At 41.4% G+C, this 15129-nt stretch overlaps 1 protein-coding gene across 1 annotated transcript in view; it reads right to left on the bottom strand.

The window, feature by feature from the left end:
• Positions 1–1967: 1967 nt before the first annotated feature.
• Positions 1968–15129, bottom strand: part of LOC124028675 (polycystin-1-like) — a 20867-nt gene continuing 7705 nt past the window's right edge. The window contains exons 8-14 of the mRNA XM_046340674.1: positions 13860–13942; positions 13475–13531; positions 13024–13276; positions 11179–11347; positions 8075–8159; positions 6271–6450; positions 1968–2072 (exon numbers count right to left, since the gene is read on the bottom strand). Of these exons, the coding sequence (XP_046196630.1) occupies positions 1968–2072; positions 6271–6450; positions 8075–8159; positions 11179–11347; positions 13024–13276; positions 13475–13531; positions 13860–13942 (932 nt within the window). The remainder of the gene's footprint in view (positions 2073–6270; positions 6451–8074; positions 8160–11178; positions 11348–13023; positions 13277–13474; positions 13532–13859; positions 13943–15129) is intronic.

The following is a 15129-nucleotide window of genomic DNA, read 5'->3' as shown; positions in this document are numbered from 1 at the left end:
TATGAATAATAATATGAATAATAATAATATAAATATGAATAATAATATGAATAATAATAATAATAATAATGATAATAATATGAATAATAATAATATAAATATGAATAATAATATGAATAATAATAATATAAATATGAATAATAATATGAATAATAATAATAATAATAATGATAATAATATGAATAATAATAATATAAATATGAATAATAATAATAATAATATAAATATGAATAATAATATGAATAATAATATAAATAATAATAATAAATATTGATTGAATATGTTAATAATATGTTTGGTGGAATATGTATAAAAATATGTTTCCGTTGGAATAATAACGTAATATATGTAAAAATAATAATATAAAATTCGAAATAATAATAATAAATAATAAAAATATGTTTAATAATATAATATGTAATAAATATGAAGATTTGAATATATATGTAAATATGTTTGTTGAATATGACTGTAAAAATATGTGATTCGGATATATGTAGAAAATATCAGTAATAATATGAATATATATAATAATATGTTGTTCGAAATAATATAAATATGAATAATATTAATATAAATATGAATAATATTAATATAAACATGAATAAAATTATGAATAATATTAATATGAATAATATTAATATAAATATGAATAATATTATGAATAATATTAATATAAATATGAATAATATTAATATAAATATGAATAATATTAATATAAATATGAATAATATTAATATAAATATGAATAATATTAATATAAATATGAATAATATTAATATAAATATGAATAATATTATGAATAATATTAATATAATTACGAATGATATTAATATAAATAATATTAATATAAATATAAATAATATTATGAATAATATAAATAATATTAACATAAATATGAATAATATTATGAATAATAAATATGAAAATATAATATAAATTGAAATAATAATATAAATATGTTTGTTGAATAATATATAAATATGTTTCGTTGAATATATATAAAAATAAAAATAAAGAAATATGTTTTTGTTGGAATATGTAATAATAGAAATATGTTTGTTGGGAATATGAAGCAATAGAAATATGATTGAATAATATGTAATAAAATATGTTTGGTATGTATGTAATATATAATATATATTGTAAAAATATGTTTTGTTGAGTATGTCACTCTCTTCGTTGAGAATATGCTCTCAGATATGTTCGTTGAATATGTATAAAAATATGTTTTGTTGAGAATATAATATGTAAATATGTTTTTGATTGAATAATAATATAATAAGAAATATGTTTCGTTGGAATATGTATGTAAATATGTATAAAGAAATATGTTTGGTTGAATAATAATATAAATATGAATAATACTATGAATAATACTATGAATAATACTATGAATAATACTATGAATAATAATAATAATAATATGAATAATAATAATATAAATATGAATAATACTATGAATAATACTATGAATAATACTATGAATAATAACTATATGAATAATAATAATAATATGACATTGTACTTGTAACATGCTTTTCAAAAATCCAAAGTACCTCCATGTGTGTTAGTGTGTGTGTGTCCTCCTACCCTTGTTGTCGTGCCAGACGCGGATCTTCCAGACGCTGCCCAGGCTAGTTTCCGTGGCGATGTGGAAGATGTCCAGTCCGTTACGTGCGAAGGCCCCGGGGCTGTCCAGGTGTCGATGCCCGCTACGCCCCTCACAGCCGTACACACTGATGCCTACATGTGCCGACGTGCCTAGCAGACAGGGGGAGGAGTTAGATATACACAGCATGTAATAATTATATGTTTCTGCCCTTTGATTAAAAGTCTAATTTCTTTGCATTTGAATCCGTAACCTTTGCCTTCTCACCTGCCCCGCGGCTGAAGCCGGTCTTGACCTGCACCTCGTACTCTGAATGTTCCGTCGTGTCCACAGAGCGGCACCGTCCCCGCCCTCCTCAGGTCCAGCTGGTCCAGTTTATGTAAGATGGCCGCGCCACGGCGTAACACAGCAACCCCACCACACACGTCAACAACACCACGAGGCTGGGAACCCCCCGCTCCTAAAGGACGAGAGGAGAGAAGATGTGTGTGAAAGTCAGCTGATTTCACAGTAGGGCATCGTAACATTACAGTGTGTTTCCTCAGGCGGTTGGCTTGGAACAGATGTGTCAACAATAAATCACATGTTATTGGTTACATGGTTAGCAGATGTTAACGAGAGTGTAGCGAAATGCTTCTAGTTCCGACAGCGCAGTGATATCTAACAAGTAATCTAACACTTCCACAACAACCACCTTATACATGTAGCGGCACAGGCCAGATGCAATAGATGGTATAAAATGAGTAATGTAAGATATGTAAACATTTGTATGTATTATTGAAAGTGACTAGTGATCCATTTATTAAAGTGGCCAATGATTTGAGTCTGTATGTTGGCAGCAGCCTCTCTATGTTAGTGGTGGCTGTTTAACAGTCTGAGGGCCTTGAGATAGAGGCTGTTTTTCAGTCTCTCGGTCCCAGCTTCGATGCACCTCTACTGACCTCGCCTTCTGGATGGTAGCGGGGTGAACAGGCAGTGGCTCGGGTGGTTGTTGTCCTTGATTATATTTTTGTCTTTCCTGTGAGAATGGGTGCTGTAGGTGTCCTGGAGGGCACCCCCGGTGATGCGTCATGCGAGCCAAATTTTTCAGCCTCCTGAGGTTCACGCCTTCTTCACTACACTGTCTGTGTGGGTGGACCATTTCAGTTTGTCCGTGATGTGTATGCCGAGGAACTTAGAACATTCCACCTTCTCCACTGCGATCCCATCGATGTGAATGGGGGTGCTCCTTCTGCTGTTTCCTGAAGTCCACGATCATGTGTCCTCACCTCCTCCCTGTAGGTTGTCTCGTCGTTGTTGGTAATCAAGCCCACTACTGTAGTGTCGTCTGCAAACTTGATGATTTGGTTGGAGCCGTGCATGGCCACGCAGTCATGGGTGAACAGGAGTACAGGAGGAGGCTGAGCATGTGTAACGGATGTGAAACGGCTAGCCTAGTTAGCGGTCTTGGCGCTAAATAGCGTTTCAATCGGTTACGTCACTTGCTCTGAGACCTTGAAGTAGTAGTTCCCCTTGCTCTGCAAGGGCCGCGGCTTTGTGGAGCGATGGGTAACGATGCTTCGTGGGTGACTGTTGTCGATGTGTGCAGAAGGTCCCTGGTTCGCGCCCGGGTATGGGCGAGGGGACGGTTTAAAAATTATACTGTTACATTGATGCTGTTGACCCGGATTACTGGTTGCTGCGGAAAAAAGGAGGAAGGTCAAAAGGGGGGTGAGTGTAACGGATGTGAAACGGCTAGCTTAGTTAGCAGTGTGCGCTAAATAGCGTTTCAATCGGTTACGTCACTTGCTCTGAGACCTTGTAGTAGTAGTTGAATATGTCTGTAAACACATCAGCCAGCTGGTCTGGGCATGCTCTGAGGGATACCGTCTGGGCCAGTAGCCTTGGGAGGGTTAACACGTTTAGATCTCTTACTCACATATCCCACGGAGAAGGAGAGGGGAGGCCTGCAGTCCTTGGTAGCGGGTCGCATCGGTGGCAATGTATTATCCTCAAAGCGGGCAAAGAAGGTGTTTAGTTTGTCTGGAAGCAAGACGTCAGTGTCCGTAACGTGGATGGTTTTCTTTTTGTAGTCCGTAACTGCCTGTAGACCCTGCCACATACATCTAGTTTCTGAGCCGTTGAATTGCGACTCCATTTTGTCCCTATACCGACATATTGTTTGCTTGATTGCCTTGCGGTAGGGAATAACTACACTGTTTGTATTCGGCCATATCCTCAGTCATCTTTCCATGGTTAAATGCAGTAGGTCACACTTTCAGTTTTGCGCAACTTCCACCATCTATCCACAGTTTCTGGTTAGGGTAGGTTTTGATAGTCACAGTGGGTACAACATCTCCAATGCACCTCCTTATAAACTCACTCACCGAATCAGCATATAAATCAATGTTAATCTCTGAGACTGCCAGGAACATTTCTCAGTCCGCGTGATCAAAACAATCTTGAAACGTGGATTCTGATTGGTCAGACCAGCGTTGAATGGTTCTTGTCAAGGGTGCATCCTGTTTGAGTTTCTGCCTATAGGACAGTAGGAGGAAAATGGAGTCGTGGTCGGATTTGCTGAAGGGAGGGCAGGGGAGGTCCTTGTATGCATCGCGAAGTTAGAGTGGCAGTGGTCCAGTGTATTGCCCACGCGAGTGCTACAGTCAATATGCTGATAGATTTAGGTAGCCTTCTTCTCAAATTTGCTTTGTTAAAATCCCCATCTACAATAAACGCAGCCTCGGAATATATGGTTTCCAGCTAACACAGAGTCCAGTGAAGTTCCTTGAGGGCCGTTGTGGTATTCTCTTGAGGGGGGCTTTACATGGCTGTGATAATAACCGACGAGAATTCTCTTGGGAGATGATATGGTCGGCATTCGATTGTAAGGAATTCTAAGTCAGGTGAACAAAAGGACTTGTGTTCCTGTATGTTGTTATGTTTACACCATGAGTCGTTAATCATGAAGCATACGCCCTTCTTCTCAGAGAGATGTTTATTTCTGTCGGAGCGACAGCGTGAAGAATCCCAGTGGCTGTACAGACACCAACAACATATCCCGAGAGAGCCATGTTTCCTTGAAACAGAGAATGTTACAGTCTCTGATGTCTTTCTGGAAGGCAACCCTTGCTCGAATTTCGTCTACCTTGTTGTCTAGAGACTAGACACTGTTGAGTAATATACTCCGAAGCGGTGAGAGGCAGCTCCGTCTTCCTCTTCTGCGGCGACGTTGTTTTGGGTCGGCCTCTGGGATTAGATCCAATGTCCTGGGTGGTGAACCGAACAAAGGATCCACTTCGGGAAAGTCGTATTCCTGGTCATAACGTTGGTAAGTTGACGTCGCTCTGATATCCAATAGTTCTTCCCGGCTGAATGTAATAACACTTAAGATTTTCTGAGCTAATAATGTAAGAAATAATATATTAAGGACTAGAAGCGAGGCGACCATCTCTGTCGGTGCCATCTATGTGTGTATTATCAGGTGTGTGTGTTTATTAGGTATATCTCTACTTTAAAAATAAAACATTTAAGTTATATTTAACTAGGCAAGTCAGTTAAGAACAAATTATTATTTACAATGACGGCCTACCGGGGAACAATGGGTTAACTGCCTTGCTCAGGGCAGAACAACCTTGTCAGCTCGGGATTTGATCTAGCAGCCTTTAGGTTACTGGCCAAACGCTCTAACCACTAGGCTACCTGCAGCCCCTACACTCTAACCACTAGGCTACCTGCAGCCCCTACACACTAACCACTAGGCTACCTGCAGCCTCTACACTCTAACCACTAGGCTACCTGCCTCCTCTACACTCTAACCACTAGGCTACCTGCAGCCTCTACACTCTAACCACTAGGCTACCTGCAGCCCCTACACTCTAACCACTAGGCTACCTGCAGCCTCTACACTCTAACCACTAGGCTACCTGCCTCCTCTACACTCTAACCACTAGGCTACCTGCAGCCTCTACACTCTAACCACTAGGCTACCTGCCTCCTCTACACTCTAACCACTAGGCTACCTGCAGCCTCTACACTGTAACCACTAGGCTACCTGCAGCCTCTACACTCTAACCACTAGGCTACCTGCAGCCTCTACACTCTAACCACTAGGCTACCTGCCTCCTCTACACTCTAACCACTAGGCTACCTGCCTCCTCTACACTCTAACCACTAGGCTACCTGCAGACTCTACACTCTAACCACTAGGCTACCTGCCTCCTCTACACTCTAACCACTAGGCTACCTGCAGCCTCTACACTCTAACCACTAGGCTACCTGCAGCCTCTACACTCTAACCACTAGGCTACCTGCAGCCTCTACACTCTAACCACTAGGCTACCTGCAGCCTCTACACTCTAACCACTAGGCAACCTACAGCCTCTACACTCTAACCACTAGGCTACCTGCAGCCTCTACACTCTAACCACTAGGCTACCTACAGCCTCTACACTCTAACCACTAGGCTACCTGCCGCCTCTACACTCTAACCACTAGGCTACCTGCAGCCTCTACACTCTAACCACTAGGCTACCTGCAGCCTCTACACTCTAACCACTAGGCTACCTGCAGCCTCTACACTCTAACCACTAGGCTACCTACAGCCTCTACACTCTAACCACTAGGCTACCTACAGCCTCTACACTCTAACCACTAGGCTACCTGCCGCCTCTACTTACAGGCCGTATGAAGGTGACAGCATCAGGTGGAACGAAGAGACTGGCAGCGAAGGCTGTGAGGTGGCGGGTGCTGCAGACGGCCCGGCTGGCATTAGTCTCTGCCAGTGGCACCATGCCGTCCGTACGCCACAGCTTGGCGCTCTCGCTGAAGTACTGGCACAGGGACGTAAACACACCCACCTAGAGAAGGGATGGAATGAGTCAGAGAGATATTTAGAAGGGACGGAATGAGTCAGAGAGATATTTAGGAAGGGATGGAATGAGTCAGAGAGATATTTAGAAGGGATGGAATGAGTCAGAGAGATATTTAGAAGGGACGGAATGAGCCCGGCTGGCATTAGTCTCTGCCAGTGGCACCATGCCGTCCGTGCGCCCACGGCAGGCGCTCTCGCTGAAATACTGGCACAGGGGCGTAAACACACCCACCTAGAGAAGGGATGGAATGAGTCAGAGATATTTAGAAGGATGGAATGAGTCAGAGATATTTAGAAGGACGGAATGAGTCAGAGATATTTAGAAGGGACGGAATGAGTCAGAGATATTTAGAAGGATGGAATGAGTCAGAGAGATATTTAGAAGGGATGGAATGAGTCAGAGATATTTAGAGAGGGATGGAATGAGTCAGAGATATTTAGAGAGGATGGAATGAATCAGAGATATTTAGAAGGATGGAATGAGTCAGAGAGATATTTAGAAGGGATGGAATGAGTCAGAGATATTTAGAAGGGATGGAATGAGTCAGAGAGATTTTAGAAGGGACAGAATTAGTCAGAGAGATATTTAGAAGGGAAGGTTGGGGGTTTTTTCCAACTCAAGTCAACCGTGGTTTCCTGCTTGTTAAACAACAGATTCTATCAAATACATACACTCACCGGATAGTTAGGTACACCCATCTAGTACCCGGTCAGACCCCCACCCTTTTAGCCTCCAGAACAGCCCAAACTCTTGGGTCATGGATTCTGGTACATTCATGCTAACAGCCGCTCCATCTCATCAGAGATGTTCTATTGGGTTTGGTCAGCAATAACATTCTGATTGGCTGTGGCGTTCATCGGTGCTCAGTTGGTATCAAGAGACCTAGCGTGTGCTGAAACATTTCCCACATGGGTCAGCTGTCCAGTGTTGGTGATGGCGTGTCCACTGGAGGCGCTTTTCTTGTTTTTAGCTGATAGGAGTGGAACCGGTGTGGTCATCTGCTGTATTGGCCAGTCCGGACAAGGATCGATGAGTTGTGTTTTTCTGAGATGCCGTTCTGCACAACACTGTTGTATTGTGGCGTCATTTGTCTGTTTATGGCCCTGAATGTTCGCCTTCTCTCATCAACGAGCTGTTTTCACCCACAGGACTGCCGCTGACTGGATGTTTTGTGTTCATTCTTCACACATCATTCTCCTGTAAACCCTAGACTGCAGTGTGTGAAAAGCCCAGCAGGGACCGTTTCTGAGATACTGTATCCGGCGTACCTGGCACCAGCATCAAACCACACTCAAGTCTCTTAGGTCACTAGTTTGTCTATTTAGCAACGTTAACAATGGAACAGTAACTGAATGCCTCGATGCCTGTCTGCCTGCGTTATATCAAAGCCCTGGACAGGTGGCTCACTGTCTGTAGTTAACCATCTTCCTGAACAATTGGTGTACCTAATAAACTGTACTGTAGGTGTTAACCATCTTCCTGAACAGGGTGGTGTACCTAATAAACTGTCCTGTAGGTGTTAACCATCTTCCTGAACAGGGTGGTGTACCTAATAAACTGTCCTGTACGTGTTAATTAGTTATACATTTAAGTTTTAACAAACACCCACCTCCAGACGCACCCCCGCGCTGGGGGAGTCAGTGGTACAGCCCGTGGTCACGTTGACATAGTAGTCCAGGGTCGTGTCATGGGACCTGGGCAACCGGAGAAGAGAGAGGGGTGGTTGGTTAGATCTGACTAAAATGGTTGACATGTATACACAGCATTTACAGTAGTCTCTACTGAAGTGTTTCACTCTCTTGACAAGAGGAAGTTAATCTCATGACTTAACATAAGACATCCAGAGTAGAGAGACAGCGTTGACAGACGAGAGACGAGAGATACAGAGAGAGACCGCTTAGACAGACGAGAGAGACAGAGAGAGACCACTTAGACAGATGAGAGAGACCACTTAAACAGACGAGAGAGACAGAGAGAGACCACTTAGACAAACGAGAGAGACAGAGAGAGACCGCTTAGACAGACGAGAGAGACAGAGAGACCGCTTAGACAGACGAGAGAGACCACTTAGAGAGACAGAGAGACCGCGTAGACAGACAAAAGAGACAGAGAGAGACCGTTTAGACAGATGAGGGAGACCACTTAGACAGACGAGAGAGACAGAGAGAGACCGCTTAGACAGACAAGAGAGAGACCACTTAGACAGATAAGAGAGACAGAGAGACCGCTTAGACACTAGAGAGAGACAGAGAGACCACTTAGACACATGAGAGAGACCACTTAGACAGACGCGAGAGACAGAGAGACCGCTTAGACAGACGAGAGAGACAGAGAGAGACCGCTTAGACAGACGAGAGACCACTTAGACAGATGAGAGAGACAGAGAGAGACCGCTTAGACAGATGAGGGAGACCACTTAGACAGACGAGAGAGACAGAGAGAGACCGCTTAGACAGACAAGAGAGACAGAGAGAGACCCCTTAGACAGACGAGAGAGACAGAGAGAGACCGCTTAGACAGACGAGAGACCACTTAGACAGATGAGAGAGACAGAGAGAGACCGCTTAGAAAGATGAGGGAGACCACTTCGACAGACGAGAGAGACAGAGAGAGACCACTTAGAGAGACAGCGCGAAACCACTTAGACAGACGAGAGAGACAGAGACAGAGAGAGACCACTTAGACAGACAGAGACAGAGGGACAGAGAAAGAGAGAGAAATAAAGAGAAAGAGAGATACAATGAAGCAACAAGGCCCAAGGCCAGTGCCTGGATACAGTAATGTGTAATATTCATAGTAGGGTCACGACCACTGTTCCCTCTAACTGCTCTCTGCACTGAGTGTCAGGTCTGCTGAGCGCGTTTACTGTGAACACTGAGGCTGTACCAGCTTTAAGTTACAGTTTTACTGTGAACACTGAGGCTGTACCAGCTTTAAGTTACAGTTTTACTGTGAACACTGAGGCTGTACCAGCTTTAAGTTACAGATTTACTGTGAACACTGACGCTGTACCTGCTTTAAGTTACAGATTTACTGTGAACACTGAGGCTGTACCTGCTTTAAGTTACAGTTTTACTGTGAACACTGAGGCTGTACCTACTTTAAGTTACAGATTTACTGTGAACACTGAGGCTGTACCAGCTTTAAGTTACAGTTTTACTGTGAACACTGAGGCTGTACCTACTTTAAGTTACAGATTTACTGTGAACACTGAGGCTGTACCTGCTTTAAGTTACAGTTTTACTGTGAACACTGAGGCTGTACCTACTTTAAGTTACAGATTTACTGTGAACACTGAGGCTGTACCTGCTTTAAGTTACAGTTTTACTGTGAACACTGAGGCTGTACCTACTTTAAGTTACAGATTTACTGTGAACACTGAGGCTGTACCTGCTTTAAGTTACAGTTTTACTGTGAACACTGAGGCTGTACCAGCTTTAAGTTACAGTTTTACTGTGAACACTGAGGCTGTACCAGCTTTAAGTTACAGTTTTACTGTGAACACTGAGGCTGTACCAGCTTTAAGTTACAGTTTTACTGTGAACACTGAGGCTGTACCAGCTTTAAGTTACAGTTTTAACACTGGCCTGTACCAGCTAGACTATTTTAACAGTGGCCAAGAAGCCCAGTGTGTCTATTTGTAGACCAACAGAGTGGTCTACCATCAAACACAATGGAGATAAATGCATCCCATAATATTTTAACATGGAAATAGCTGTTCTGTCATTCAGCCTACAGTAGCAGCCAATGTGTGGTGTTCAATGTTGGCTACATTCTATGAACGTTTGAAAAACACATTCAGGGCTTGTTGACATGAACCTGTTTATCCACTTGTCCTTCAGACAAGGAGGCGACTGAAAATGTTGTTGAGTCGTTTGATGCAAGAAACCACTTTATGAAATAAAATGCATCATTATTCTCATCCCATTATTACAGAGAATCAGACTAATTATGCTTCCCTCTGCCGATTGGCTACTTAGCTTATTCAAGCCTGTCTCAAATGCCCCTTTAAGACAAAAAAGCTCTTTACCGGAGTCACTTTTCAAATGATGTCTAGAAATGCACACGTGTTGTGTCTTGTAGGAAGCAATCACTCCCCTACTGCTGACTACAACTGATCTATAACTGGGATGATAACAACTGATCTATAACTGGGCTGATAACTCACCAATGAGCAAAGAATATGAACATCCCTACACGCAGCTCTTGCTTTGATCTCAAAACAAGCGCATCTACCCACGACCGCTCATGCTGTAGACACAGTCCAGTTCAAAGTGAATGGCACAGATAGATATATGGCAATGGCCTATTTGAATATAGGCCTACTGCAGCTCTGATTGGTTATTGCGCGCCGGTCTGTATTGAGTACGGTATAGAGTAGTGTGTGTCAATGCAATAGAATCCTACTCCGATGCGTTCTGCATACAACAAAATCTCTTTCACAGTTAGTTTTGCTTACTAAGTCTTGCATAGTTCAGTTTGTTTCGGTATGTTACATTGAAAGTGGCTAATATTGCGTTGATTCGAGCACAATTCTCACAGGGAAACGATAGTGTTAACGGGGAAAACTAAAAAGTTGAGGTTATGTCTTGTGCTTCTCTGCGCGGGCTGATATTAATTCGGGCTGATATTCATTCGGGCTGATATTAATTCTGCGTGGCAGTCCATAGAAGGAACATTGACTCATTCCATATCACTGTGGCAACCACTCACTCTGGGGACAGGAAGAAGGTGTACTTCCTGTGGTCCAGGTCCCGCCCCCTGGTCATGCTGAGTGTGATGTGTTTCCTGTCTGTGAAGTTGAACTCGTTGGGCCAGTTGGAGGAGTGGAGGTAGGTCATGATGGAGGGGTCCGCCTCGCTCACCTCTGACCTCACCCCATCTGGAAAGGAGTAGGGGATAGGGGTGAGCTTACCCCCTCTCTGTACATCCCCTAAATACTGACCCTATACACTATTCAATTCAATACAACTTTATTGATATCCCAAAAATGTCAATTACTTATTTGACTTGATTTGGCAATTGAAAAATACAATTTAGTCCCACATACCCTGCAAACTTACTATAAAGAGGTACAGCTAAAGTGGGAATCGGTATTATATTGTGATTATATTTATACTGCGAATCTGTTTCTATTGTGATGCAGTTCCTATTGTGATGCAGTTCCTATTGTGATTCTATGTATATCATCATTATGTTCCTATTGTGATTCTGTTCCTATTGTGATGCAGTTCCTATTGTGATGCTGTTCCTATTGTGATTCTATGTATATCGTCATTATGTTCCTATTGTGATGCTGTTCCTATTGTGATGCTGTTCCTATTGTGATGCTGTTCCTATTGTGATTCTATGTATATCGTCATTATGTTTCTATTGTGATGCTGTTCCTATTGTGATGCTGTTCCTATTGTGATTATATTGTGATTATGTTTCTATTGTGACTATATTCCTATTGTGATTATATTTATATAGTGATTCTATTGTGATTATGTTTCTAATGTGATTCTATTTATATTGTGATTATATTGTGATTCTGTTCCTATTGTGATTCTGTTCCTATTGTGATTCTGTTCCTATTGTGATGCTGTTCCTATTGTGATTCTGTTCCTATTGTGATTCTGTTCCTATTGTGATTCTGTTCCTATTGTGATTCTGTTCCTATTGTGATTCTGTTCCTATTGTGATTATGTTTCTGTTGTGATGCTGTTCCTATTGTGATTATGTTTCTATTGTGATGCTGTTCCTATTGTGATTATATTGTGATTCTGTTTCTATTGTGACTATATTCCTATTGTGATCATATTTATATAGTGATTCTATTGTGATTATGTTTCTAATGTGATTCTATTTATATTGTGATTCCATTTCTATTGTGATTCTATTGCTATTGTGATTATATTTATATAGTGATTCTATTGTGATTATGTTTCTAATGTGATTCTATTCCTATTGTGATTCTATATTGTGATTATATTGTGATTCTGTTTCTATTGATTATTTTTCTATTGGGATTCTATTTATATTGCGATTCTATTCCTATTGTGATTATATTGTGATTCTGTTTCTATTGTGATTATATTCCTACTGTGATTCTATTCCTGTTGTGATTCTATTTATATTGTGATTATATTTCTATTGTGATTCTGTTTCTATTGTGATTATATTTCTATTGTGATTCTATTTACATTGTGATTATGTTTCTATTGTGATGATATTCCTATAGTGATTCTAGTGTGATTCTATTTATATTGTGATTCAATTTCTATTGTCATTCTTTTTATATTGTGATTCTAGTGTGAATCTATGTCTATTGTGATTCTGTTTCTATTGTGATTCTGTTTCTATTGTGATTCTATTTCTGTTTCTATTGTGATTCTGTTTCTATTGTGTTTCTATTGTGATTCTATTTCTATTGTGATTCTGTTTCTATTGTGATTCTATTTCTATTGTGATTCTGTTTCTATTGTGATTCTATTTCTATTGTGATTCTGTTTCTATTGTGATTCTATTTATATTGTGATTCTGTTTCTATTGTGATTCTATTCCTATGATTCTTACCGTCCAGGGTGGTGAAGTTGAGTTGGATGAACAGTCCGGCCTGCTGGTTGGAGTTACCGGCGCTGACTCGTACGATGACAGAGTCACACCGGCTCACGTTAATGTCCCTGGCTAAAGGGACTCCCGTCACCCCTGCCCCATTGCTGTCGGTGGCGCTGCCATTGTTCACGGCAACGGTGATGGCTTGGTTGTCGTCGAGGTCTGAGATTGGGATCTGGGAACCGTTCTCTGCCCGGAACTCCATGGAGGCCACCTATTGTAGATTAGGATTAGAATAGAATTAGGATTAGAATAGATTAGCATTGATTAGAATTAGGATTAGAATAGATTTAGGATTGATTACAATTAGGATTAGAATACATTAGAAGACATTGATATCAACATCATGAATCCTCCATAATAGAAAACACATCATACAGACAGTATAAATAAATTAGAAACAAGTCCATACCTCGGTACTGACTGTGTAGTTAGCCACAAAGTTAAAGGGGAACGGGTTGGGCTCCACCTGGATAGTGGAGAGATGGGGAGGGAGGGAGGATGGGAGGGAGGGAGGGAGGTTAAAACATGTATGAAGGAATACACATCTATGATGACTTGATGAATGTGTACATGGGTACTTTGACGGACAGTCACTCTCACTCACACTTACACACACACTTACACACTTACACACACACACACACACACACACACACACACACACACACACACACACACACACACACACACACACACACACACACACACACACACACACACACACACACACACACACACACACACACACACACACACACATTCACTCACTCACTCACTCACTCTCACACACTCACCTGGAACATGAGTTGTACCACGCTGGTAGCTGCTCTGCTCAGACTGTTGTTGAAGGCTCTGGGGATGGAGAACCGTCTGCACTCTGGGGAGAACACAGACCAATACAATGTTGTTTAATAGAACACAACAGTATAGAGCTTTATATAATAGAACATAATAAAATAACTTTATTTAATAGAACATAATAAAATAACTTTATATAATAGAACAGAATAGAATAACTTTATTTAATAGAACAGAATAAAATAACTTTATATAATAGAACATAATAAAATAACTTTATTTAATAGAACAGAATAAAATAACTTTATTTAATAGAACATAATAAAATAACTTTATTTAATAGAACAGAATAAAATAACTTTATTTAATAGAACATAATAAAATAACTTTATTTAATAGAACAGAATAAAATAACTTTATTTAATAGAACAGAATAGAATAACTGTATTTAATAGAACAGAATAGAATAACTTTATTTAATAGAACATAATATAATAACTTTATTTAATAGAACATAATAAAATAACTTTATATAATAGAACAGAATAGAAAACATTAGTGTCTGATTTAAGATTTAAAAAACGTCTTCAATTCAGTTCTCCACCCTACAAGACCACACACACACCCCCTCCCATCTCTCCTCTCTCACCCCCCCCCCCCCCACACACACACTCACACCCCCCCACACACACACTCCCCCCACACACCTACTCACACCACCACACACACTCACCCCCCCCCACACACACACTCAAGCCCCCACACATCCACTCACGCCCCCACACATACACTCACACACACACCCACACACTCACACACCCCACACACACTCACACCCCCTACAAACACACTCACACCCCCCACTCACGTCCCCCACACACCCCTCCCGTCGATCTGCTCTCATGCCCCCTCCACACTCACACCCCCCCCACACACACACACACCCACACACTCACCCCCCACACCCCCACCACATACACACTCACTCACACCCCCCACACACACACACACACCCACACACCCCCACACCCCCCACCACATACACACTCACACCCCCCACACACACCCACACACTCACACCCCCACACCCCCACCACATACACACTCACTCACACCCCCCACACACTCACACCCCCACACCCCCCACCACATACACTTCACTCACACCCCCCCCACACACACGCCCCCACACACCCTCCCTTCTCTCCTCTCTTGCGCCCCCACACACACCCTCCCCACTCACACCTTTCCACCTCCACCTCTTAC

This window comes from Oncorhynchus gorbuscha, unplaced genomic scaffold, assembly GCF_021184085.1.
Source record: "Oncorhynchus gorbuscha isolate QuinsamMale2020 ecotype Even-year unplaced genomic scaffold, OgorEven_v1.0 Un_scaffold_4645, whole genome shotgun sequence".
NCBI lineage: Eukaryota > Metazoa > Chordata > Actinopteri > Salmoniformes > Salmonidae > Oncorhynchus > Oncorhynchus gorbuscha.
This window is presented reverse-complemented; position numbering and strand designations above follow the sequence as displayed.